This window comes from Dendrobates tinctorius, unplaced genomic scaffold, assembly GCF_039654945.1.
Source record: "Dendrobates tinctorius isolate UK_male_01 unplaced genomic scaffold, ASM3965494v1 ptg000376l, whole genome shotgun sequence".
Lineage (NCBI taxonomy): Eukaryota > Metazoa > Chordata > Amphibia > Anura > Dendrobatidae > Dendrobates > Dendrobates tinctorius.
In genome coordinates, this window is record NW_027362042.1 from 2,587,664 (window position 1) to 2,613,284 (window position 25,621).

The window sequence follows — 25,621 nt, forward strand, 5'->3', positions numbered from 1 at the left end:
ACCAGGAGTGGGTGAGAAACACAGTAGTGGTGACCTGTTTCTATTATACATACTATAGCCTATTTCTAATAGGCCGGGGTTACACTTGCAAGAAACCCGCACCAGTATCGCGTCTGAATACCTGGCACTGCCACCGGCTTTCGGGACTGGAGTGTGTGGCTGCATGTATTTCTATGCAGCTGAGCGCTCCGGTCCGAGTGTCGGCGGCCGTGCCGGGTATTGAGACGCGAGACTCATGTGAGTTTCTCGCAAGTGTGACCCCGGCCTTATACATACACAGGTGGTCAAAATTGTTGGTACCCCTCATTGAATGACAGAAAAACCCACAATGGTCACAGAAATAACTTGAATCTGACAAAAGTAATAATGAATAAAAAATCTATGAAAATAGATTTACAACCATGTTACGACATAATTTAAAAAAAAATAAAACTCATGAAATAGGCCTGGACAGAAATGATGGTACCCTTAACTTAATATTTTGTTGCACAACCTTTTGAGGCAATCACTGCAATCAAACGATTCCTGTAACCGTCAATGAGACTTCTGCATCTCTCGACAGGTATTTTGGCCCACTCCTCAAGAGCAAACTGCTCCAGTTGTCTCGTGTTTGAAGGTTGCCTTTTCTAGACGACATGTTTCAGCTCAAAGATGCTCAATAGGATTTAGGTCAGGGCTCATAGAAGGCCACTTCAGAATAGTCGAATGTTTTCCTCTTAGCCATTCTTGGGTGTTTTTAGCTGTGTTTTTTGGGTCATTATCCTGTTGCAAGATCCATGACCTGCGACTGAGACCAAGCTTTCTGACACTGGGCAGCACATTTCTCTCTAGAATCCCTCGATAGTCTTGAGATTTCATTATACCCTGCACAGATTCTAGACGCCCTGTGCCAGATGCTGCAAAGCAGCCGTAGAACATAACAGAGCCTTCTCCATGTTTCACAGTAAGGACAGTGTTCTATTCTTGATATGCTTCATTTTTCCATCTATGAACATGGAGCTGATATGCCTTGCCAAAAAGTTCCATTTTTGTCTCATGTGTCCATAGGACATTCTCCCAGAAGCTTTGTGGCTTGTCAACATGTAGTTTGGCAAATTCCAGTCTGGCTTTTTTATGTTTTTTTTCAACAATGATGTCCTCCTTGGTCGTCTCCCATGAAGTCCACTTTGGCTCATACGACGGATGATGTGATCTGACACTGATGTTCCTTAAGCTTGAAGTTCACCTTTAATCTGTTTAGAAGTTTTTCTGGGCTCTTTCGTTACCATTCGTATTATCCGTCTCTTAGATTTGTCATCAATTTTCCTCCTGCGGCCACGTCCAGGGAGGTTGGCTATAGTCCCATGGAGCTTAAATTTCTGAATAATATGTGCAACTGTAGTCACAGGAACATCAAGCTGCTTGGAGATGGTCTTATAACTTTTATCTTTAACATGTTTGTCTATAATTTTCTTTCCAATCTTCTGAGACAACTCTTTCCTTCGCTTCCTCTGGTCAATGTTGAGTGTGATACACAGCATGTCACCAAACATCACAGTGAGTATCTGTAGTTCTCTATACAGGCCACTCACTGATTCTAAGATTGTAGACACCTGTGATGCTAATTAGTCGACATACCTTGATTTAACGTGCCCCTTTTGTCACATTATATTCAGGGGTACCATCCTTTCTGTCCAGGCCTATTTCATGAGTTTTATTTCTAAAGAAAAATTCTGTGGAAGCATGGTTGAAAAGCATTTGTTAATTTTCATAGATTTTTGATTTATTATTACTTTTGGCAGATTCAAGTTATTTCTGTCTCCATTGTGGGTTTTTCTGTCATTAAAAGAGAGGTACCAACAATTTTGACCACGTGTGTATTATGCTATATATAAGGCATTCATCAGAACAAAGGATGAGAGCGTGGAAGCGATTCAGATTTTGCTATTTTATTTAACTCTTATGGTCAATACAGTCTTAGAGATACCACATTGACATAAAAAACACTAACAGATGATAAAATAACACATATATCATTAATTTTAAGTTTGAATCACAATGGGAAGTGTTAGGACTGTTTCAGATAAGCGGTCCGATGTCGGATCGCAATGTACATGCTGGCAGCACATCTTCCTATGAAGCTGTCACGCTCAGGTCAGGTGTGTACAGCCAGCCCTATCACAATGATCACAGACATCTGAAACAGCCCTAGGGTCACACACAGACTTTCTTTACTAAGGGAAGTTACTTTTCAAGGAAAAGCTTAGAAGTGTTTATATACTTTATTGGAAGGTTATTTAAATCCGTCAATTTCATTGCGATCAGCCAACTCTGTCATGAATATGGAGACAGTCGCCAACACAGATAGAAAAGGGCCACTGTGCAAGAATAGTATATGGGCCCTTGCCATAGAATAATTCTGTCTATGACAGAAGCTTCTTGCTGATTTGGAGGTGGTGGGGGCCCCATTACCTTTGGGTCCCTGTGCACCAATGAAATGTCTGCCCCATATGGCGGTGTCCTCCTCCTAACGGCAGATGTCAGAGAACAGATAAATCTACTATGTTTGACTTCAAAATGTTTGATTCTTTATTCCTAAATTAAATAAACTACTATCATTTTTTTCTACCAGCAGCTTATTCTCCTATTCTCTTGAAAACTCAAGGGAACCCTCGTATGAACCAGCAATTTCTAGAACATATGACTTTTCTCAAAAAAAAAAATAAAAGAAATTTAAAAATCTGTCTTTGCTGCCCATAGCAGCCAATCAGAACTCACCTATCATTTTTTACACTGATTTGGGAAAATAAAAACTGCATTTTGATTGGTTGTTTTGGGTGGTAAAGACTGTTTTACCTTTGGGGGTTTGATAAATCTTCCAAGATGTTTTCTGAGCTTATGAAATTTGAGTTAAAGGGGTTGTCCAGGCAAAATAAAAGCTTGCCCAGGAAACTGGGCAAAGGAAGAGAAGTCATGGTTCAATTAACTGACAGACTGCTTTAGCTTGTGTTTGGCTACGACAGTCAGGTGATGCAGAGTAACGCTCATCATAAAAGGAAGCAAAGCAGCGGTCCGACGTCTAGATGAACAGTAATGTCTCCTTTCACTAAGACCATGCAGCAGCCTGCTCTGGATCCACATTGGTGTTAATGGGCGAGTATTAATGAATTTATTATTTTGTACATATCCAGTCCTTTGGATAAACATGTATCTTGACCAGACAAGCCCTATAATTGGAAAAATAATATATTTCAGGTCTACGGTTTTGGAATCAGGGTTCATTCTATAAATCCACACTGGTGGAAATTCATCAACACTAGTGCAAGAATAAAATTGGGTAGCTGCCCGTGATAAGCAATGAAGTGGTGGCTTAATGATATGTTCAAACTAAAGCTTTTCAAGAGGAACCTACTTAAGGGGATGCTTCTTTTTAGGAATTTTAGTAGCTTTTCTTTTCCTGAAGAAGGGTTGAAGAGGTGAAGTGTTTTGAAAACGATTCAAACAGGATCCACTGGGAAAAAAATGGCACCTAAAAAATTCTTCATGTGCAAAGCAACAAGGATTTCCTACTGAAATGAATGTTTTAAGGAGGATGTTGGAGCAGATGTGCTTCAAAAACCCATCAGAAAAACTCAGTGAGAACACATCCTTTAAATAATGAGGTGGGGCCTGATTGGTTATCATGGTTAATTACTTCACTTTTGCCTTCTACTACTTTTAGTAAATCTTGCGTACTTATTAGCAAGAGATATGTGTACATAGAAATTTAGATCTTCACATCTTTTCTTCACGATGTTGAAAAACAGCGCTGTTCTTGACACAGTATCCCACTAGACATGAAAAATATAAATCACAATGACTTTTTCCACACAAACCCAAATAACCCAATAATTACAGATGTGCCACTGCATTTCTTGTTAAAATCATTTTTTTGGCTAAATATTGTTGTATTACTGACGGCTAAAGCCAATGTCAGACTAGACAGACTGGGTTGGCAAGGGCCACCTGAAACTGACTCTGGGGGACCATTGTTCAGCTACATGCCAAAATTACATTTTTGTCTTTTCAAATTTACCTATGCTTCTTGACAATAATAATGAATGATGAGATGCTGTTTTTGTCTTTATATAGTGAATCAAATGTATTGGGCCAACTACTGCTTATATTAAGGAGTAAGTGACTTGCTCCTGCATGGGGGTCCACCGGGAGTTTTACCTGTTCTGCTATGTGCCAGTCCAAGCTTGGCTGAGGCTATATGCTAGCTAGTCTATGACTACAATATTCTCCTGTCGTCTCTTCTTGGCAATCATTTTCACTGAACCCCAAAGCAATGGTAGAAATTACAATTTCAATAAAAGTCACTTATCAATAGAAATAAACACTCACGCATTATTTTGTGGTGCAGTTTTGGACCTTGGTGCTTGAGGGAACCCAGAAGCCCTTATGTACATAAGAATTATGCTACTCGGAGCCATGTTACAAATTTTCGCCTGTGGTCTAGGAGCCTCCAGATATGTACTTACTGCAGATGTATTTAGAGACCTGTATGATATTGACAGATATACATATAACAAATAGGTAACATTTATCATAAAAGAAACAACTTCAGTGGGTATTCAATAACCTCGTTCTCTTTGCAGGTATCCTCATTTGATACCCACCCTCCAAACCACACAAATATAAAATAAACATCCAGAATTCAGAACTAATCCCAGCCAATATCATCTTAATGAAAAGACATTTCCAGTAAAGAGTTAGCGACAATGTTAGTCCTTTTTCTAATTGGTTTTTTTTTGTTTTTTTTTTAAGTGACTCAAACAGTAAAGCCAAGATGAATTATTCCAATATGCCTGAGCACAATCTTTATTTCCTCAAAGATTTTTACAAAATCAGAGGCATCAATGAAAAATATTGTGGACTCATTGTAAGCTGCGGACAGTGTACTTTGGAATCTGTGTGATATGGGTTAGGAATTTGTACACAATTAGTAGTGTTTTATACCATGGATATAGTCAAAATCTGTGGGTAATGTTTCTCCCACTGAAAAGGGCATGTCCGGGCATTTAATATTGATAACCTATCATTGAGATAGATCATCAGTATCAGATCGGACCCCAACCAATCTGATATTGATGACTTATTCTAACTAGAAGGACATATAACTAGTTTTATCCATTCATATTATATGCCTGGGACAATCCCTTTAACCTAATTTTAACATAAGGGTATCATCACTTGTTAGGTAACACATTTGGAGTATTTACCAGGAAAGCTAATAGTGCATATGTCGAATACAGTTGAAGGCCCTCACTAACCTGATGTAGACTATATTAATGTTATTTTGACTAGATGGTATATATTATATACAGTATATACAGTATATATATATATATATATATATATAAACTGTATAAACAAGCACAATAAAATGGTTCTATTTCATTATATCATTGTAGCCAGTGTATACAAATGGATGGCCATCAGTGACATACAGTACGTCAGAGGTGTAAGTGGCAGAATAGTTCCAACTTCTAGCCAACGAATTTCCCAAACTAGATGTGATCAGAGCCTTCATCAACTAACGTTATCATAACTTCAGAACCTGTTATAAAGCGAGAAGGCTACTCCAATACTGCATTAATATATCACTGTCGTTTGTCCAGTTGAGCTGACCTGGAACCTAGGCATTATTTAGTCTTCTGAAGCCCACAGACTAAAAGACTCGAATGCCCTCAACCCCAACTCATCTAATGGTCACATTTTTATACTGTTACTATTGTGGTATTGTGCTATTAATCAACATGACTAGGAACAACCCAAATTGTAAAGTAGTTTCTTTTTTTAGAGCTTCTTGGCTTTTCTGACCTGTCTGAACCTTTTGTATATCACAAGATAAGCAACACCAAAGTCTAGCAGCCACTCATATCCATTTATCCATGTTAACCAAAGGCTTGTCAATGGTAAAATGGTCATAATTATGATTTATATAGAATGCATATAAATCACAGACCACCCTTGTCATTAATGCTATAGGAAAGGTCGAGGGTAAAAAAAAGAGGTCCTCCTTATCTCAAGCGATGAGACCAGCTGCATTCATACTACATAACAGTAGTTTCATAAAAAGTGCTACCAATCTGTTGGACATCAAGATACAATTCAAACAAACAAACAAAAAAAAAAACGCATTTTGGAACGGTAGTTTTTTTCTTTTTGAAATACAGAAAATTTACAATAAAATTTCAGTTCATAAATTAATTTTTGTGTAGGATCCGCATTAGAACATCAGAGTCCTGCTTCGGCAAAACAAGTAAAGAGATATATAAATATGACAAAGAGACGTTGCTCCTGTGAATGAGCGTGAAAGTTTCTACTGAACGTCGTTAACGAATGGAGTGAATTTAGGCTAAAGTAGTCAATTTTAGGTCCAATCCAAAATTAGCATTGGCTGAAACTATCTTTCTTTTTAATGAGGAAACAAGCGTTATGCTGGTGTTTAACGGAATGAAGTTTTCTCCTTTTTCGTTTGTACTTTCGGATTATTGTAACAGTTAATAAAAGAGTGGACGTGGAAAACAGGCAGAAGCTGAAAAAGATGAGAGGTTTCCTCTGCTGCAGAAATGTACAGAATGAACATGAGTTTTCTTCACTTTGCATTTTGCAAGAATTCCAAACTTGGTCCAGCGGAAAACCATTGGCGGTAATCAGCGCTCGGTACGTGTTCACTGACGCCTTGGCTTTCATGTCGTAAATTGCGGAGTTGTAGAATCCATACTGCGGTTTAGTTTTATCAGTCAGCTTGAATGCGTAGTATCCTTTCAAGTTGATGTTATCTTGTAGGTAGGCTAGAAAACAATCGCAGGACAGAATAAGATGAGTTCTACCATGTTTACATAAGAGCAATAAGAACATTTTCATACTTTTCTATCACTTTTAGTTTTAGATTTCAGAATATTTATTAACTTTTTTTTTACAAGTTTTAAAAAAATCTTATTGACCTCTCCCCTTAATGACGAGGCTCATTTTGGACTTCATTACGTGGTGCCATTTTTAAAAGGGAGTCACTTTTGTAGCAATAACTTTGGAATGCTTTTCTTTTCTAAAATGATTCTTAGATGCACCCAGTCTTCTATCCCATAGACCGCAAACAGAGAAAAAAAGAGCGCACAAAAAATCCCAAATAAAAATAATACACAATTTATTCAAATCACATGTAAAACAGACAGAAAAATAAAAATAGCAATTAATTTAAGGACAAAGTTGAATAGTAAATAGCACAGGTGTAAAAATTAATAAATCCAAGGTCCCAGCGAATACTAGGCCGACTGGATACTATGGGTAAGGGTAATCTTTGGCATTTTCAGTGACACTTGTTGGTTCCCTAAAAGTGACATGCACTCTATTTCCCTATATTATATGTATTGACTGACAACTGCTGGCTATACTGCTCTTTTTTTGTGATAACTTTGTCATAGGCTAGTTTCACACTAGCGTTTATGAGCGCAGCGACGGCCTGCGCACGGCCGCCGCTAAGCCCCGCCCCTGCCGCGCCCCGCCGGTAGCTCCGTCCACCAGCGCATGACGCTGCATGCTCCCTGCGTCCCCTATCTTTATCACAGGGGGCGCAGGCCGTGCGCAGTATGCGTTTGGCGGCGCATGCGCCTTTTTGACAGTGCGCCAACGCAACCAAACTGCAGCAGGTTGCGTTTGGCGCAGGTCGGCGCACCGTCAAAAGGACGCATGCGCCGCCAAACGCATACTGCGTACGGCCTGCGCCTCCTGTGATAAAGATAGGGGACGCAGGGCGCATGCAGCGTCATGCGCCGGCGGGCGGAGCTACCGGCGGGGGCACGGCAGGGGGCGGGGCTTAGCGGCGGCCGTGCGCAGGCCGTCGCTGCGCTCATAAACGCTAGTGTGAAACTAGCCATAGTCATGCTAATGAGCTGTTTATACATTCTTTATTGTTCAGTATTCTGTTTTGAGCACGCTAGTTTTTAAATCTGTTCAGTCTCTACTTAGGACCTTTGATTTATTAATTTTTGCACTGGCAATTTCTACTTTTCTAAATTTATTGCCATATTTTGCTCCCCCATCCATTGAAATAAAGGTGTATCCAGTGTGCTACACCTGTGCTATTCACTATTCAACTTAAATTAATTGCTATTTTTATTTTTGTGTCTGTTTTACATGTGATTTGAATAAATTACTTATTATTTTTATATGGGATTTTTGTGCTCTCTTTTTTCTCTGTGGTCTTGCATGTGAGAGTTTCCTATGCTATTTAGCTGCCTTTACCAATTGGCTTTGGGTATAATGGATTAAGAAGATGTATTCTGGATTGAAGTTTGTGTTTCTAGAGTAGAGTAGTGTTCCCCAATCTGTAGTTGGCCAGTATTTGTAAAACTACAACTTTCATCATGCCCTGAAGGAGCCACAGGTTGGAGAACTGTAATTTAAAGAAGCCCTCCCAGTAAGTTTTTAAATCATTAAATGTGTGTATACATGCATGTAATGTAGTGTGAGTGTATTAATACAATATAGAGGACTAGAACACTAATGCCACCAACTGGACGTAGCAAACCTAAAAGTGAATATCAACCCTTTAACGAGCCTTGTCACATGACTTAGGATAAAAACCAAAACACCTCAATTTGCAGACACTGTTTCAGGGTACTGCCCTTCACAAGTGCAAAGTGTGAGAACCGGTTTGGCTGGGTGAGAGGTGTCTGACCGGGATCCAACGGGTAATGTTTTTCCTTGCGGAGGGTGACATGTCAATTATGATATGCCAAGGAGAGGAGATTTTAAACCTTGCAACGCTCCTCTGTGAAATATGCAAACTGTCTCTTCAGAGAGGAAGAGGACTAGAACTCTAGTGTCACCTATGGAAGTAGAAATCCTAAAAGTCAATATCGACCCTATAACAAGCCTTGCTACATGACTTAGGATAAAAAACAAAATCTCAATTTGCAGACACTTTGTTTTGGGGTACTGCCCCTCGTCAGTGCAAAGTGTCAGTTCTGGTTTGGCTACGTGAGTGGTGTCTGACCAGGATCCAAAGGCTACTTCCAATAGGTGGCAACAGAGAAAAGTCTCCTCACCTTAGCATGTCAGGCTTGACATGCCACACTCCGTATGTAGAAATGTTGCTCCTTGTATTAATATCTAATACTACTCTCTCTACGGTCCACTGCCGTTATTCTCCTCTTCTGAGTGATGTCAACACTCTGCAGACTGTCCGGGTCACGCTGTGCTCTTCGTGACCTGGAAATTATTTTTATAATGTAAACCTACGAAGCATCAGAACAAGGCGACCATAGGCTTTCATTGTAAAAGAGACTTCCAGCTCACACATAGAGCGAGTCAGCTAGTCATAATTGCGATGATGTCACTGAGAAGGTGAACAGAACATCCGTATATTAATACACTCACACTACATTACATGCACTGATAGGCAGTAAGGGGAATCATATACGAGGGTCATTCTGTGTCCCCCAGGACGCACATAGAAGCATACTAAACCTGCTGGAGTGCGTTGTAATTACATCCATAGCTGTGGTTACAATGCAAATAAAAGAGCGCATGGTCTTGGTCAAGCTATTTGGCCAAGTCAAATTTAGGAAAACCTGACATGAGCTTTATTTTTAGAGAGATCTGCAAATCTTTTATATGATAAAAGAATAATGGTTAGTAAAAGAATGTGAATTTTAGACGGGAGATATCTCAAACATGGACTTCTATTATGTAGTACTCTAAGAAGTCTACTTATGTGGATAGCCACCCACCTTGTAATAACTGCTGGCTGTACTTCTGTAGGTAATATATTCTAAGTTCATCGCCTTCTAATGCTTTGTCATCCACTCCATTTGCTGTCACATAGATAGGAAGGTCTCCATAGTTCTTCCTCATCCAATTCAGAAGACGTCTAATCCCATACGGTACGACAGCAAGTCCGTTGAATGATGTGAGACGTGTTGCGTCTGACAGAAAGTGAATGTCTCGATCCGATTCAAATCTGCTATCATTCTTTGGCTCATGAATCACCAATCTGGTGGTGAAATGATTCAAGGCCAAAAAATCGGCTGTTCCTTTCACCATTTTTTTCTCTTCTTCTGTAAAATAGGGGAGAAAAGACTTTGACATTCCCTTTTGGGTTTTGGTGATTATGTATTGCCTCATGAGCATGGGATAATCACCTGAACCAAAGATTGGCTCAGCAATCCAAGCAATGTCAAACTGCAAGAACCTTTCTGCTGCCTCCATGTGAGAACGCAGGAAGGGATTTGCGGGTTCAGCCCAGTCTGTATGTAAGGACAAGGATATATGACCATGTTGGTGAGGTCTATATACCTTGTCATACAAATTCCATGCTACGGAATGGGCGATGAGTGCATTGTGCACAGCCTGGTAGGTGTTGTTACTGCTGGTGTGGTAATATTGGCTTAGGCGGTTTGGCTCATTAATCGTGATCCACTGTTTCACCAGATCACCAAATTCATGAAAGCAAAGCTTAGCATAGTCACTGAAAGCTTGAGTAATGGTTCGGTTTAACCAGCCTCCGTTTCCTAACAATGGTGCGGGAAGACTTATAGATCCGTGTGTTGGGTAGTAAAGCGTTAGCATTATCTTTATACCAAGTTTGGAGGCCTCAGTTATTATGCAACGATAATATCTCAGAACTTCTCGGTTAACTGAGGACAAGTCACCTTTTGGCATAATCATAGACCAATTAAGAGCGAATCTGTAATATGTGACTTTTATATTTTTCAGTAGTGCTAGTTGTTTTTTGATGGTAATGAAATCAGTACATTGTGCTGCCCGGGTCTCCAGCTTCACTCCTTTTATTGCATGTAGGATGCCATCTCCTGTAACGTTCCACACGTACAATTTACGATCCACAAACTGAGGAGATGATGGGACCATCTCTGCCTGTGAAGAAACAAGAAAGTACAATACACATCATAGTTACAGCCATGACTTATTTTTGTTCTTTCGATGTAGCCGTATGAAGTCTTGTTTTTTTGCAAAAAGAGTTATAGTTTTGAAGGACAATATTCAATTTCATTTCATTATATAATGTACTGAGACAGGAAAAAATTCCAAGTATGGTGACACAGTGAAAAAAAGCAAATCCAACATTGTGCTTTTTTTGGGTGTAATTTTATATGACATTTAGGTATAACTAACATGGCAACATTATTTTTCAGGCTAGTATGATTAATGTAATATCAAATTATATTTTTTTTATACTTTAGTGATTAACAAGAATTCAGAAATTTGCAAAACCAAAAACTTTTTGGGGGTTTGTGTCCCTATTTTCAGAGATCAGTAACTTTGCTGAGTAACCTACAGACAGTGTCAGGTTGGTGTCATTATACTGATTAAAATGATACCTTGGTTGATGAATTCAGTCTTGTGGTTGTTGTTGTTAAATCTTTATTTTCAGTTAATGAGATTCTCATGCTCCGGGGCGGCCTGTGGGGGGGTCTTCATGGGGTGCTCTGCTTAGGTATTCATGTGTATGGTTTCTGACAGGTCTCTGATCCCTCATTGACCTGCCCCCTATTTTACAAACTGAATATAATATGGTTTTTATAAAAAAAAAATCACATTCAGTAGGCAGGTGCCGGCGGCGGTGTCTGCTCTGCAGCATGATCACATGTATAATGTGCATTAAATTGTTTTATTTAGTGATATCAATTTTCTCTTAAAAAAAATGTTTCTCAAAATAGAGCCAGCCACGCCTGCGCTGTAGCATCTATCGGTTATCCGATAGATGCTGCTGCACAGGTGACACCTTGGTGAACAGTTTTTTTTTCCTCTACCAAAATGACCCCGGCGGCATCTGTACAGTACCATCTATTGGATCGCCGATAGATGCTACTGTGAAGGCGCAGCCATTTTGAGAAACATTTTTTTCTGAAGAAACTGATATCACTAAATAAAATAATTAAATGGATAATATAGATGTGATCATGCTGTTGGGGTTATCTCTTAAAGGTGAGATCTTAGCGATTGCCTGCCCCTGACCTGATAAATATGTGCCAAATGCATGCATAGAAGAAATACATCGGACTCAATGGCAGATGTGTGCTTCTCTCTTGGCAAGAGCAGGCACCAAACTGAACTTTATTAGTACAAACAAAAGATCATGTAACATGCAGGAAGAGGGTGTTGCACAGCTTCAGCCATTGTATCAGTCTGTAATGGATATGTGTTAGGTCTATTCCATATATGGTCTTCAGTGCATCCACCTCACATTCCAAGGACTCCAGGGCGTACTTCCAGGATGTAGACGCCATCTTGCCACATCACATATACTACTAGCTTATGTAAGGTTAATAAATTATTTCATTAGCCATTCTCTCCTTCACAATGCTACAGTGCAGGCATTGCCACCTGCCTGCTAAATGTGATTTCTTTTTTTCTTTTCAAACCATATTAAATTCATTATGTAATATAGCGGGCAGGTCACTGAGGGATCGGTGACCTGTCATAAGCCATACAGATGAATATGTAAGAAGAGCACCACATGAATACGCAGGCCACCCAGAAGAACGAGCATATCATTAACTCAAAACTGAAAATAAAGATTAAACAACAACCACAAGACGGATTTCCGGCTGACAGATTCCCTTTAAGGCATTTACCGTATGGTTTAATTAATGTTATGTTTTCATAGATCATTGTTTTATGGACAAGGTGATACCAAAAATGTTTTTTATCTGTTTTGAATAGGGAACTGGGGCGTCTCCCTCATACACATTAACTGTTGGCCGAACCTGTGTGGGGACTTAAGACACTGTATATATAATTTCTGATTATATTTACCTTTAGTACAGAATCTGTTATTCCCCAGGAGAAGTCACAGGGAAACTGTCCACGAATTTCTGCGTCTGGGGCGCCATCTGGGAAACCTTTCTTTTGTATGATTTGTTTGAAGTATAATGCAGAAGATTTTGGAGTTATTGCATTGCTCTTGTTGGTGAAATCTACATAGAATAATCCACGTCTAATCTTGTAGCCTTCTTGCCATTCAAAACTGTCCAGCAAGGACCAGGCGGTGTAGCCAAAGACCTGTATGTTGTCGTATGTAATAGCTGTAAACAGTCCACAAAAACAAACAAAAATGTTAATCAACAGGTAAAAAAAGCAAGATTTTTCACATTGCGTTTTCATAGCCCTGTATATACTTTCAAAAGGACAATGTGTTATTATAGTTATCCGTTGTATTACAATTCTTCTCCATTGTCCTACAAGCGACTTTCCTGCAGCCTTGCATTGTAGACAACTTGGACAATCTGTCAACCATATGATTATTTGCTAAATATGTGAAACAGAACAAGTTACCACTATTTCACTATTTTTATTGTTCAGGCTCTCCTCCTTCCACACTATGCTATTTGCATCATGGGTTCCTGTACTTTTGCTGACTTAAAGGGAACTTTTCAAGACCCGAAACACTATTTATCTGCAGTTATAGGGGTAATCTGTAGGTAAATAGCAATTAAATACTGCTTAAATGTCTCACTGGAGTAGCGGCTACAGGGAAAAAATGACTTTTGGTCTCCTAGTAGCCGCTGGCTTCCAGTCATTGGGGGAGTGCTGGAAGCTGTAACAGTCATGACTCTGTATATAGTGAGCGAGGAACGAGGCCATAATGACTCCTCTGCACTTTGACTGACTGCTTACTTTTCACATACACAAAACCTCATTAGAAGTCAATAGTTTCTTCTAGAATTTATTGGAACCCATTAGGAAACAGAACTACCATAGCTGTCAAAACAGAAGCCTTGGCACTAGTGTGAACGGAGCATTAAAGGGTTTGCAGCCAGATTTGAAATTGTCCTCTTATATGCTGGATAGGGGATAACTCCCTGATAGTTGGGGGTCCCCCGATGAACCAGAGAACGAGGCTCTGAAGCGCTCTGACTGAATAGAGAGGGGGTTGAGCATACACACCTCTACTACATTTATTCTCAATGGCAGTTTCGGAGAATAAGTACGGTAATTTGGTCAAACATAGGCACCTGACAAGAATGGTTGGACAAATGTAATTTACCTAGGCAACAGGAATTATACTACATAGTGGCCCTGATCCCTAATATACAGAAGGCTACAAAATAAAAACTTGCCCAGAAGATTTATACTCCTCTATAGTATGGCATGGTAGAAAAAGTTCTGGCAAGTTGTCAGATGTTCCAGAGGTCAATGGATATCTACTCACCCTGTAGGATATCATTGATGAACTTCTTCATGATGTAGACCGCCGTGGTGTCTTCAGTTTGAATGTTGCTGTTCGAGAACCATCCATTTTCCATTATCAGGATTTTGGGATTGTTATATTCCATCTTGATCCAGTTTAGCACCCCTCTTAAATGAATTAGGGCACGAATTAACAACTTATTGGAATCATTGGATCGCTTGAAGTTATTGGGTCCAAAGGAGAATGCAAAGAAGTCTGCCGTTCCTTTAATAGAAGCTTTTTCTGACTCTGAAAATATGGGAAGGATGGAGCCATATTTTCTTTTTAGACTTTCCGGGTAGTCCCCATCAATATGAATAGGTTTTGCAAAGCGTCCAAGGACAGTTTCCATGGATTCTTGACACATGTTAATTGTTGATGAGTCAATATGTTTTTTCTCTGGTTCTATCCAGTGAGAGCCCACTGTGATGGACAAGTATCCTTTTTGAGATTGTCGGAAATGATTGTCATACGTATGCCAGACCACAGCATGAGCCTAGAATAAAAATGCAGCTTTATAAATCAAAACAGCAAATACCGTTCATGCATTATAGTGTGCACCTCATGTGGATAGTAGGCTGAAGAAAATAACAAACCCAACTAGGAAGTTTTTTGTTCGCTTCCTATGAATATTCAAAGTATCAGGTATGCAAATTAGCTGTCAAAGAAAGTTGTCTCTCTAGTGCCTCCTATTGGTGGTAGCTACTTTATTCGATTAACTCATTAAAAATCTAAAGGAACAGACACCCATCTGCAGACAGGTGTTGGGAACACTTTATCTCCTTACTGAGACCACCAGCTGCCATAAAAGATACCAATAGGCCAGGCAATGTTCACTGAGAAAAAGGCCAAAAGACTTTTGCCGAACCTGCATTGAGAAGAAACAAAAACAGCAATCTATAGATGGGTATCTTTTCATTATGGAGAAGAGCCTGGTTAGGCCATCATGTTGTAAGGCAAATATGTAACAGGATGAAGCAAGTATGAACGGGTGAAAGCTTCTGTGACTATAAAATATACTGAAACCAGAGTGCAGCAGCGCACTGTATGTGCTAACATTTATTCAAAAACTGAATATGTGACATTTAAACTGCATACCTGCTGTATGGAACATACTTATAGAATGAAGTTCCTTTGCAAACAAATTCGCCAATTCATGTGTTCCCACCGGTCATGACAAGGTGACCACATCTGATAGATGGTTCGAGTTCCATGCATCAGAGAAACTTTTTTGTGTCGTGGCTGGTGGGGTCTCACGAAATGGCCAATTTGCAGTCTAAGTACCCTTCATTTTATAACTATATTCTATATACAGCAGTTAAGCAGCTTCCATTTCACCTATAGATTTGCATACAGTACATCTTGGCACATACAGTGCTCTGCTGCAATTTATGACTTTATACACCAAGTATCTGTAATACAGCTGTGTGCATACTATCGAGCTAATACAGGTGTATTCACAGATGAATCGGGGTAGATTTGCATATGTTTTTAATGATGAGTCTAAAGAAGAAAATGAGACCTGTGTTTTAAAAGAGAAATAACAACCAAAATATTTAGCAAATGTCATGGTGGTATGGCATTATGAGAAATCTGATTTTTATTGTTCCAGGAAAAAACAACAATCACTAGACTTAATTAAGGAAGATTACCTTCCGTGCTGGTCATTAGAAACGGCTTATCAGCAAACCGCTGTGGTGACGAATGGAAAATAAGACTTTGACTTAATTTTGCATTGTTACATTACTTATGTTATAAAACGTGGGAGATTAAAATCACGAGATTTAATAATGTAATATACTATACTAGTAAGGAAGGTATTTTTTTGTAAGAGGCTTAAGTCTATTAATATTGTATCCTGATGATGCAATAAGTTGTCACTCATTGGCAATGCATAATTGCATCACAACACGGTCCCTAGAAGTCTATGGAGCCATACTTTAGATATAAAATTGTATTCCTATATAAATAAGATTGGAGTATCATTCATTTGATGCATTCCTGTCCCTTAAAAGTATTTCTTCTAAAGGAGAATATCCCTATAATATCCCTATATTATATTGACATGTGAACGCTCAATATAGCGACAACTCTTTATAATTGAGGAACATGTGTGAAGGGTTGAACTAAAATCAAAACCATTTTTGTGCTTGTAACTCCATCTTGTTGTTTATGAGATAAATTCTGTTAGCTGTTATGACAAGTTCACACCTGTATGAACAAAGGGGGTTGTTGTGTAGTGGCCTTTACTCATGAAGTTCTGTAACTTTTTTCCATGTCACGTAGCTAGGGACATATTCTGGTTTTCTGCAATACTATTGGCTTATAAAGTAAATGTATTACAATGCTATTGGTAGCTGTGTACTTTGTATAACTAAGCAGAATACTATAAAAGAGGTGACATAATAAACTGGGTTAGCGATCTGCCTTGATCCTCCCAAACAGAGATATATCTCCGTCTGGTCATTCTCCGTTGCTAGCAACACCCTGTGGATTAATTTGGAAGTCACTTGGTCAACCGTGAAGGGTCACTCTAGATCCTCCCTCAACACATGAAGTTTGTGTGATGCCATGCACATGGCTGTTCACTGATCCTCTCAAACATACTTGAGGTTTTTTTACATATATTATGTAATTATACCTTAATAGGGTTGTCCACTACTTGGACAACCACTTCTCAATCTCTATATCTCCCCCACGTAAAATAATAACACATTTACTCAGCTCCAGTGCAGGCAATGTCGGCACCTGGCCTCCCGGGGCTTGCGTGACATTAGCTGTTGGGCTCATCTGACATAACAATCAGTGTCCACTACATTCTCACTTCCTTTCGATGAATTTAGCACATGAAAGAAGTGAGCCTCTGCTGATCTCTAGCTAACTCCAGGTGTTAGTTTTGTCTGAAGGTAGTGAAAGTGAAGCAGCCATTGACTGAGGGCTCGTGTGACATAACAATGTCATGCGAGCCCTAAGACAGCAAGCACTGACATCGCTTGAACTGTGCCCACACATATATATAGTATAGTTTTTTTATTATTTTACATACAGTGATTGAGAAGGGGTTGTCCAAGTAGTGAATGTACAACCCTAATTCCAAAGAAAGTTTGAATTCTATATAAAATGTAAAGTAAAAGAATGTAATCATTTGGAAATCTCTTACACTTATATTTTATTCAAACTAGAACACATATCACAGATCAGAAGGTGAGAGTTTGACATGTTGAAATTTAATTTAGAAAAAAACTATTTAGAAATTGATGGCCGCAGCGCATCTTAAAAAAGTTGTGAAAAGGTTAGCAAAAGGCTGGCAAAGTAAGTGGCACTAATAAAAATCAACTGGAGGGTCAATGACTGTCTATGAAAAGAGTATGTTATGCAAGCAGAGTCTCCCTTAAAGGGAACCTGTCAGCAGGATTTTGCCAAGTAAACTACAGACAGTGTCAGGTTGGCGCCGTTATACTGACTAAAATGGTATCTTGGCTGATGAAATCCATCTTGTGGTTGTTGTTTAATCTTTATTTGTAGTTTTCGGTTAATGAGATTCTCATGCGCCAAGGCGGCCTGTGGGCGGGGCTTTATGTGGTGATTTGCTTACATATGCATCTGTATGGCTTATTACTGGTTGCTGATCCTTCAGTGACCTGCCTCCTGTTTTACATACTTCATATATGTGTGGTGGCTTTGAAAAAAATAATTTTACTACAGCAAAATGGTGGCAGCAGCGGCGCATGCGGAGTAGCATCTATTGCTTGCCGAAGAAAGAAGAGGGGATGCTACATACTGGTAAACATGGCCCTGTCAAAACTTTTTTGAGATGTGTTGTGCCAAGTTTTGAGTAAGTTAATTTTTTCAAATGAAATGGAAAAAATGTCTAACATTCAATATCTGACATGTGATCTATGTTCTGTTGTGAATACAGTTTGCCTATAAGAGATTTACAAATCATTGCATTTTTGTTTTATTTATATTTTACACAGGCTTCCAACTTTTTGGGTAATTAGGGTTGTAATGAAAATAGACCTGGATCACAAATACAAATAAAATACATTTATCTACTGCGGCTACTCAACATTTTTCACAAATTAACATGGGGTTCTTAATTATATCTTGATCAAAATGTAAAAGCTTTTTTAAAGAGGACCTTTCACCAAATGTTTCATGTTGAGCTGGATACACAATGTCATAATGGCTGCAGCGTGGTTTTTTTGTATCTTGCCTCTCCATTGCAGAAGTATCAGCGATCCAAATATTTGGCACTTAATGATTTAACTTTAATTAAGTCCAACACAGAGGCGAAATAAAAAAAAAAAGTTATATTCCGCTATGCAGCCACTATTACATTGTATATGCGCTGCAGCCTTGCAGCGCTGGGGTCCTGGGTTCGAGTCCCACCAAGGACAACATCTGCAAGGAGTTTGTATGTTCTCCCCGTGTTTGCGTGGGTTTCCTCCGGGCACTCCGGTTTCCTCCCACACTCCAAAAAACATACTGATAGGGAATTTAGATTGTGAGCCCCATCAGGGACAGTGATGAAAATATGTGCAAACTGTAAAGCGCTGCGGAATATGTTAGCGCTATATAAAAATAAAGTATTATTATTATTATTATATCCAGCTCAGTGCTACAGTTTAGAGTACAGGGACCTACTGGAAAAGGTCACCATGACGTGGCAGTGGCTTATACACTTTGATCAAATTGCTAACTAAGAACACAACATGTTCAAATTTGAAACATTTAGTTTAGCGGCTGAAGATCAATGTAGAATATTTGCACAAGTGGTCAATCTATTTTTTTACAATTATGGTAAGCTTTATGTAATGCACCCCCTTATCTTATCCTATGCTATACATTTCTGCATAACGATGACGCATGCCAAGTGTTACATCTAGCACAGATGTTTCAGTAAATAGATTTTGTTTAAAAAATCAAAAAGAATGTAAAAAGAATCATAAATGCCATATATAATCAGTATCAAGCTTCTTTTCTTTATCAAAGCTAAATGTTTACCTTCCTCAAAGAACCTGGATCTCTTGTGACATTAACATTACAGCTGACATTTTCCCTGCTGTAAATACGCTGGTTGGGCCAATGAGTTTTATGATTTATTTAAAACCATGGACACGTGTATTACACACTGATCATGTTTCATATGTAAAAGGAGGACAATTTGGAGGAAAATAAGGGTTGCGTATACCTGGATTGGGGACATATAAATACTAGGATGGGGGATAGAAGTACAGATTTGACCACATTTTTTTCAAAAACATTTTTTCTATTTTCTAGGTGCGTCTTATGGACCGCCGAGTCTTATAGTCCGAAAAATACGGTAGTATGGCATGGAATTCTGGTAATATACAAATGTTCTAGAGGAGCATTTACACTTTGCTGATTGCTGTGAATGAGCGTTCCTAGAAATGATCGCTTCCTAATCAACCAGTTAAAACAGGCTGCCAATCACCCGATGAATGAGCTTACTTAAAAATCATCATTCTCGGCAGCACCTCATCCTGTGTAACTAGGACGTCCTACCGAGGACAAGGACAGTCAATGTGCACAGAACAATCTATTACTGATCGCTCTGTGCACATCGTAATCGCGGTCGGCCTATCCAAGCAGGCTATTAAAACAGCGGCAAATTGGCAAACATGTATCCGACTGGTGGCGATTTTTAGCCGCAGATCACGCAGTGCACATAAAGCCAACATTAGGCTGAAGTCACATGGATTATGCTAATGTCACTCGGACCAAACATTTTCAGAGCTTGATCCGAGTGTCACCTTAGTGTGATCCAATTTTGTTACATGAGAGAATTGTATCACAGGTGCGGAGAAGACTGAGAACTTAATTTCTCCATTGTTTCTGTCCATGGTAATCGGACTGCGCTCAGATGACATTCAAGTGCAGGCCGGAGATTCACATGCACCCATTGACTTGTATGGGTACACGTGATCCGATTATTGGGTGCATCTGAAGCGTGTCGCGATTATTTTCTCATGCTGAATCTGTATGAGAAGAAAAGTGTAATACACTAGTGTGAACAAGCCCTCTTCTACTCACTGATTCTTTTGGTCACACATAGCTGCAAGGAAAAGGCCACCTATGCCAGCACATTGCTCACTGACAAGCTGCTAGATATGGAGATGATGATGCATGGATCTGACAGCTTGGGAGCCAGGAAGGTATGCAGGTCAGGGAAATAGAGAGCAAAGAAAATGTTGCATCTTATCTCTCTGGTAAACTCTGGCAAAATGAACTTCAATGGGACACCAGTTGTAAATTCTTACACCAAAACCCTCACAGTTTGTTATCTGCACTTTGTTCCTGCTACTAATTACAATGAAAAATAACAGCTTTCTTCAGATAAGAAAGTAAAAAAACTGCAGGGAACAAACACACATGGAGCCTTTTCTATATACAAATACTAAAGCCATGCAAACTAATGCTTTCTGCTAATGCATGTGGCTTTTTTTAATGTATTATTAAAGGTGCCCTTAGCACTGCATGATTACCATGATTGAGTATTCCTTGGAACGCTCATTTAACGATTATCCGGTCAGCAGTTGTGAAAGGTTGCCCACTACACAGTGTAAATGGACCTTAAGTTTAATAAGAATCTTTATTTTTATATAGCGCTAACATATTCCGCAGCACTTTACAGTTTGCATACATTATCATCACTGTCCCCGGTGGGGCTCACAATCTAAATTCTCTATCAGTATGGGAGGAAACCGGAGTACCCAGAGGAAACCCACGCAAACACGGGGAGAACATACAAACTCCTTGCAGATGTTGTCCTTGGTGGGATTTGAACCCAGAACCCCACTGAGCCACCGTTCCGCCCATAAGTTTGGGTGTATATGATAATGACGTGCCAAAGACTTAAGCTGGAGTCACGCATAGCGACTTACCAGCGATCCCGACAAAGATATCAACGTATCATGATCGCTGGTAAGTCGCTATGTGATCGCTGGTGAGCTGTCACACAGACAGCTTCACCAGCGATCAGCACGCCGACGCCGAGGTGAGGAGCGAGCCCAGGAGCAGCGGACAAGTGTGTCTGTTGTTCCAGTCCTCCACCAGCAGAGGGCGCGCCTGCATCCCCGGCCTCTCCTGGCGGCGTCCTGCTGCCTCCTGGCCCCCATCGTGCGGCGGCAGGTACACACTCCGCGGGCTCCTGGTCCCCAGTGTGAGGCGACGGCGGCGGCACCTGTAACTCGCTGGTAACTAACGTACACATCGGGTATCCAAGGGACGCGCATCCCTTGGATACCCGATGTGTACATTAGTTACCAGCTGATCGCTGGTCTCCCGCCTGTCACACGCAGTGATGCGTGTTGGGCAGCGGGAGATCAGTGACGAAAAAAATATCCAGAGGTTTCTTGCAGCGATCAGCGATACCGGCAGGGGGGGCGGTCGCTGATTGCTGTCACACACAGCGATCTCGCTGGTGAGATCGCTGTTGTGTCACAAAACTTGTGACTCAGCAGCGATCTCGCTAGCAAGATCGCTATGTTTGACAGGGCCCTTATTATAGTAACATAATATAATAGCATAACATAAGAGCATTGCATGGCCTATTAGTCTCCTTACACTGGTATCTCAGACATGTCACTCTCCACAAGGAGAAACTTTACACCTTAAACACCAGTCAGAGGTCTCTCATACAGCTAAATCAGATCTCATGCTTTGCACTGAGGAGGGGCAATACCCCGAAACGTGTCTGCAAATAGAGATTCCGGTTTAGGATCACTACTTCCAGTAGGTGGCACTAGAGTTCAAGTCCTCTTCCTCTATGAAGAGGTAATCTGCATAATAACATAATAATGTAAATGGTATGCGATAATAATCATGATTAGTAATGCGCATGGCACTATCTATCTTTATGGAGCATGTAGATTTTCCAAACCAGGCGTGATCTATTTACAAGGTATTGTTATAAGGGTTTTCTCAGCAAATACATTGGCTATTCTTACGCGATTGGTGTCTGCTCGACAGCCTCTCCATTCCCAGTCGTGGGCCATTTAGTGACCAGACATTAATCACTTATCCAGTACAAATGTTAGAAATGGATCTGCTGTAAAAAATAATCTTTTGCATGGAAATCAAAGGAAAATCTCATTCAATTTTTTTGTGCAAAGTCTGACAGGCCCTATACTCATTGAAAACTATCGTAACCAGTGAGATTAGCATGAAAAAAATATAATGTTTATGGCCTGATGAAAACTAGTTGTACTTCATGTGTATCATCATGGGAATAAAGATTCAGCCTGAACTTCACCAGAATTCTCAGACTCTTCAAATAGTCTAAAGACAGAGTCATAGGTACACAAGGCATGGTTTGGTCACACAGGACGTTCTTCAGGAGCACATCGCCCCCTTGCTTGCCAGCTTCCTCTTTGCTGTGTGTCATTGCGATACTGATTGACAGTTCAGACTAGGGATAATACCCTTTCCAAAGCTACAAGCAGAGGCAACTTTGACTGCAGATTTGGATGATTGCAGGGGCACTGTTACAGATATCTTACCAGCTTCAGAGCAGCACTTGCATGCTCAATAGCACAGGTCACCAACCTTTCTGACCTTGAGAGCCACATTCAGCTATGAAAGGGGATCGTGAGCCACATCCAGCTCCTGCCACACTCACAGTAGTGACACCTAGAACCCCCATTAGGCAGGGATCACACATGCGAGAAACTCAGAAGAGTCTCGCACGTCAATACCCGGCACCCGGGAGCGGAGCGTGCGACTGCATGTATTTCTATGCCAAGCTCCAGGGTTTCCTATCTTACCCCATTCAGATCTGCTCATCTGTGCAGGGCTACAGGCAAAGTCACCATCTAGAGATCGACGCTTTGTAGCAGTTTGATACACTTGGTGCTAATGCACCAAGCTGGCAGAGAGCCACGAGCCACACATCAAACACATGTGGCTCCCGAGCTACAGGATGTTTTATAGTAAAGAGCTTGTAAGCACTGCACTCCAAGCCTAAGAGATTAGCCACCGACTGCAGAGGAGATCTGTTCTTGAGGATGCAGAGGATTTTTAATTAAAAGTAAAATTGGAAAGTTGTTTGTTTTTACAAGTAGATATTGCCCTCTGGAGCCAAAGGAATAAGCTCCTGGTTATAAGTTTAGCTTCCTTCAATGAGAACTGCTCTTACACAACAGGTGTGCACTCAAGGTTCACCGATAGGAGATATCTTGCTTACAGCCCACTGATGTCTCAAGAGGGAGTTTTTAACCTGATGTTTGTGCTGTAAGTAGCTTTACAAACCCTTTTTATAGCTCATGGAACTAAAGCAAAAAATAAAAAATCCAAAATAATATGTGCAACTACTTAGTAGCATCCTATTTGGTGTATGTACACTAGTGGTTAAACACGGAGTTTAGCAATGCAGCAACTGTCATGTATAGGGCTCCCTGCAGGTCCCTTGAGGGATTAGTGAACACCCTGTTTAGATATAACCCCCTAGGATGATCCTCTGCTGCCTGTTAGGGCAGAATCTATCACTTGGAAGGTGATTTTCTCAAAGCTGGATAGTAATCTCTCAATCTCTCCTAAAACTCCACTTTGGGCTTCCCGTGGAAGGAAATATCTGGAGAAATTATTTACCAGCAGCCTAATTTTCTGTCCTTCCAAATTATGTAGGAACTACTGTATTTTACGGACTATAAGAGTAAGACAGACAGGACCATAAGACTCACCACAAGTTTACAGGAGATAAATAAGAAAAAAAATAATGTAATAATTTTTTACTTGTCATCAGGACCAGGCATGTCAAGGGTCACATCCTACAGTTTAAATGTAAATTACTGGGGGGGGCAGTGGTGGAGCGGGGTTGTAGCATAGAAATCCACCAATCCTCTCTCCATGCTGCAGTGGCTCCAATTACTGAGCTCATTTTCAGTCCACTACAAAAAATCTAAATTGAACACATCTGAGATGTTATTGGTTGGCAATTGCAAAAGGAGCTGCCAGCAGTGGATTTAGATGATTTGTGTGCCCAAGTGCATTCAGTGTGGCACAACATTCCTTAGGCAACTATTAATAATCTCATTGCTAGTATGCATGGCATGTAAATGTGGGGATTTCTGCATGTGGTGCTCATAATCAATACTGAACAACTTATTTATTTTACTCACTTATATAGCAACATTAATTCCACAGCGCTTTGCAGACATTATCATCACTGTCCACGATGGGACTCACAATCTAAAGCCCCCGTCACACATAGCGATCTCGCTAGCGAGATCGCTGCTGAGTCGCAAGTTTTGTGACGCAACAGCGATCACCAGTGAGATCGCTGTGTGTGACACTGACCATCGACCGGCCCCCCTGCCGGTTATCGATGATCGTCCTGGAATGGCCAGGACATTTTTTTGATCGCTGGTCTCCCGCTGGCCAGCACACATCACTGCGTGTGGCAGGCGGGAGACCAGCGATCAGCGCGCTGGTAACCAAGTTACACATCAGGTTTCTAAGGGCCACGCGCTGCGATGACGTCGCGCGAATGACCGCGAGACTTCGAGATCCCGCGAGAATGGACGTCATCGCGGTAATTCTCGCAAAGGATTACTGGGACCGGGTGCGTGGAGAGAGGCGGGAAGGCTGCGCCGGACGCCGAAAGGTAAGAATAACAATATTTTTTATTTTAAATTTTATTTTTTACAGGGATATGGTACCCACTGTTACCACCCACCTTTCGTGTCTACCTCTTTCCTCATAGACTGAAAGCTTGCGAGCAGGGCCCTCATTCCTCTTGGTATTTGTTATAATCTACTGTATGTGATTATTGTTATGCTGTAATGTCTATTGTCTGTACAAATCCCCTCTGAAATGTAAAGTGCTGCGGAATATGTCGGCGCTATAAAAATAAAATTTATTATTATATTATTACCCACAGCCCGGAGGACAGTCTCCTCTCCTCCGGGCCGTGGGTACCATCCGCAAATGTCCTGCTTACTTTTCGCATGGTGTGCACAGCCACATGCGGAAAGTAAGCAGAACAATGCATTCCTATGGGTGCAGGATCGCCGCGATTCCGCTAAATTAATGAGCATGCTGCGTTTTTTACCGCAAAGCGATTCCGCCGCGGTAAAAAACGCAGCATTAGCACAGCATTGTGGAATCCCATAGGAATGCATGGGATGCTTATTTTTTGCGTTTCCGCGGTAAAACTGCGCGGTTAAAACCGCCGCGAAAACGCAAAAAAACGCCACGTGTGAACTCAGCCTTACATTGCAAAATAGACTTTCTGCTCACGCGTTGAGCAAAGAGTAATCCGGCTAGTCTGACGTGCGGTCACTGAGAAGAGAAGCAGAACAGTGCTAGATCCCAGACAAGGCGGCGGTACGTGAATATATTAATATATAAATACATACACTCATCTTCACCTTCCTC

General features: G+C 40.5%; 1 protein-coding gene across 1 annotated transcript in view; it reads right to left on the reverse strand.

The window, feature by feature from the left end:
• Positions 1–1,912: 1,912 nt before the first annotated feature.
• KLB (klotho beta) overlaps positions 1,913–25,621 on the reverse strand; it is a 39,690-nt gene continuing 15,981 nt past the window's right edge. Inside the window, exons 2-5 of the mRNA XM_073563008.1 lie at positions 14,204–14,717; positions 12,808–13,076; positions 9,762–10,905; positions 1,913–6,821 (exon numbers count right to left, since the gene is read on the reverse strand). Coding sequence (XP_073419109.1) covers positions 6,415–6,821; positions 9,762–10,905; positions 12,808–13,076; positions 14,204–14,717 — 2,334 coding nt within the window. The 3' untranslated portion in view covers positions 1,913–6,414. The remainder of the gene's footprint in view (positions 6,822–9,761; positions 10,906–12,807; positions 13,077–14,203; positions 14,718–25,621) is intronic.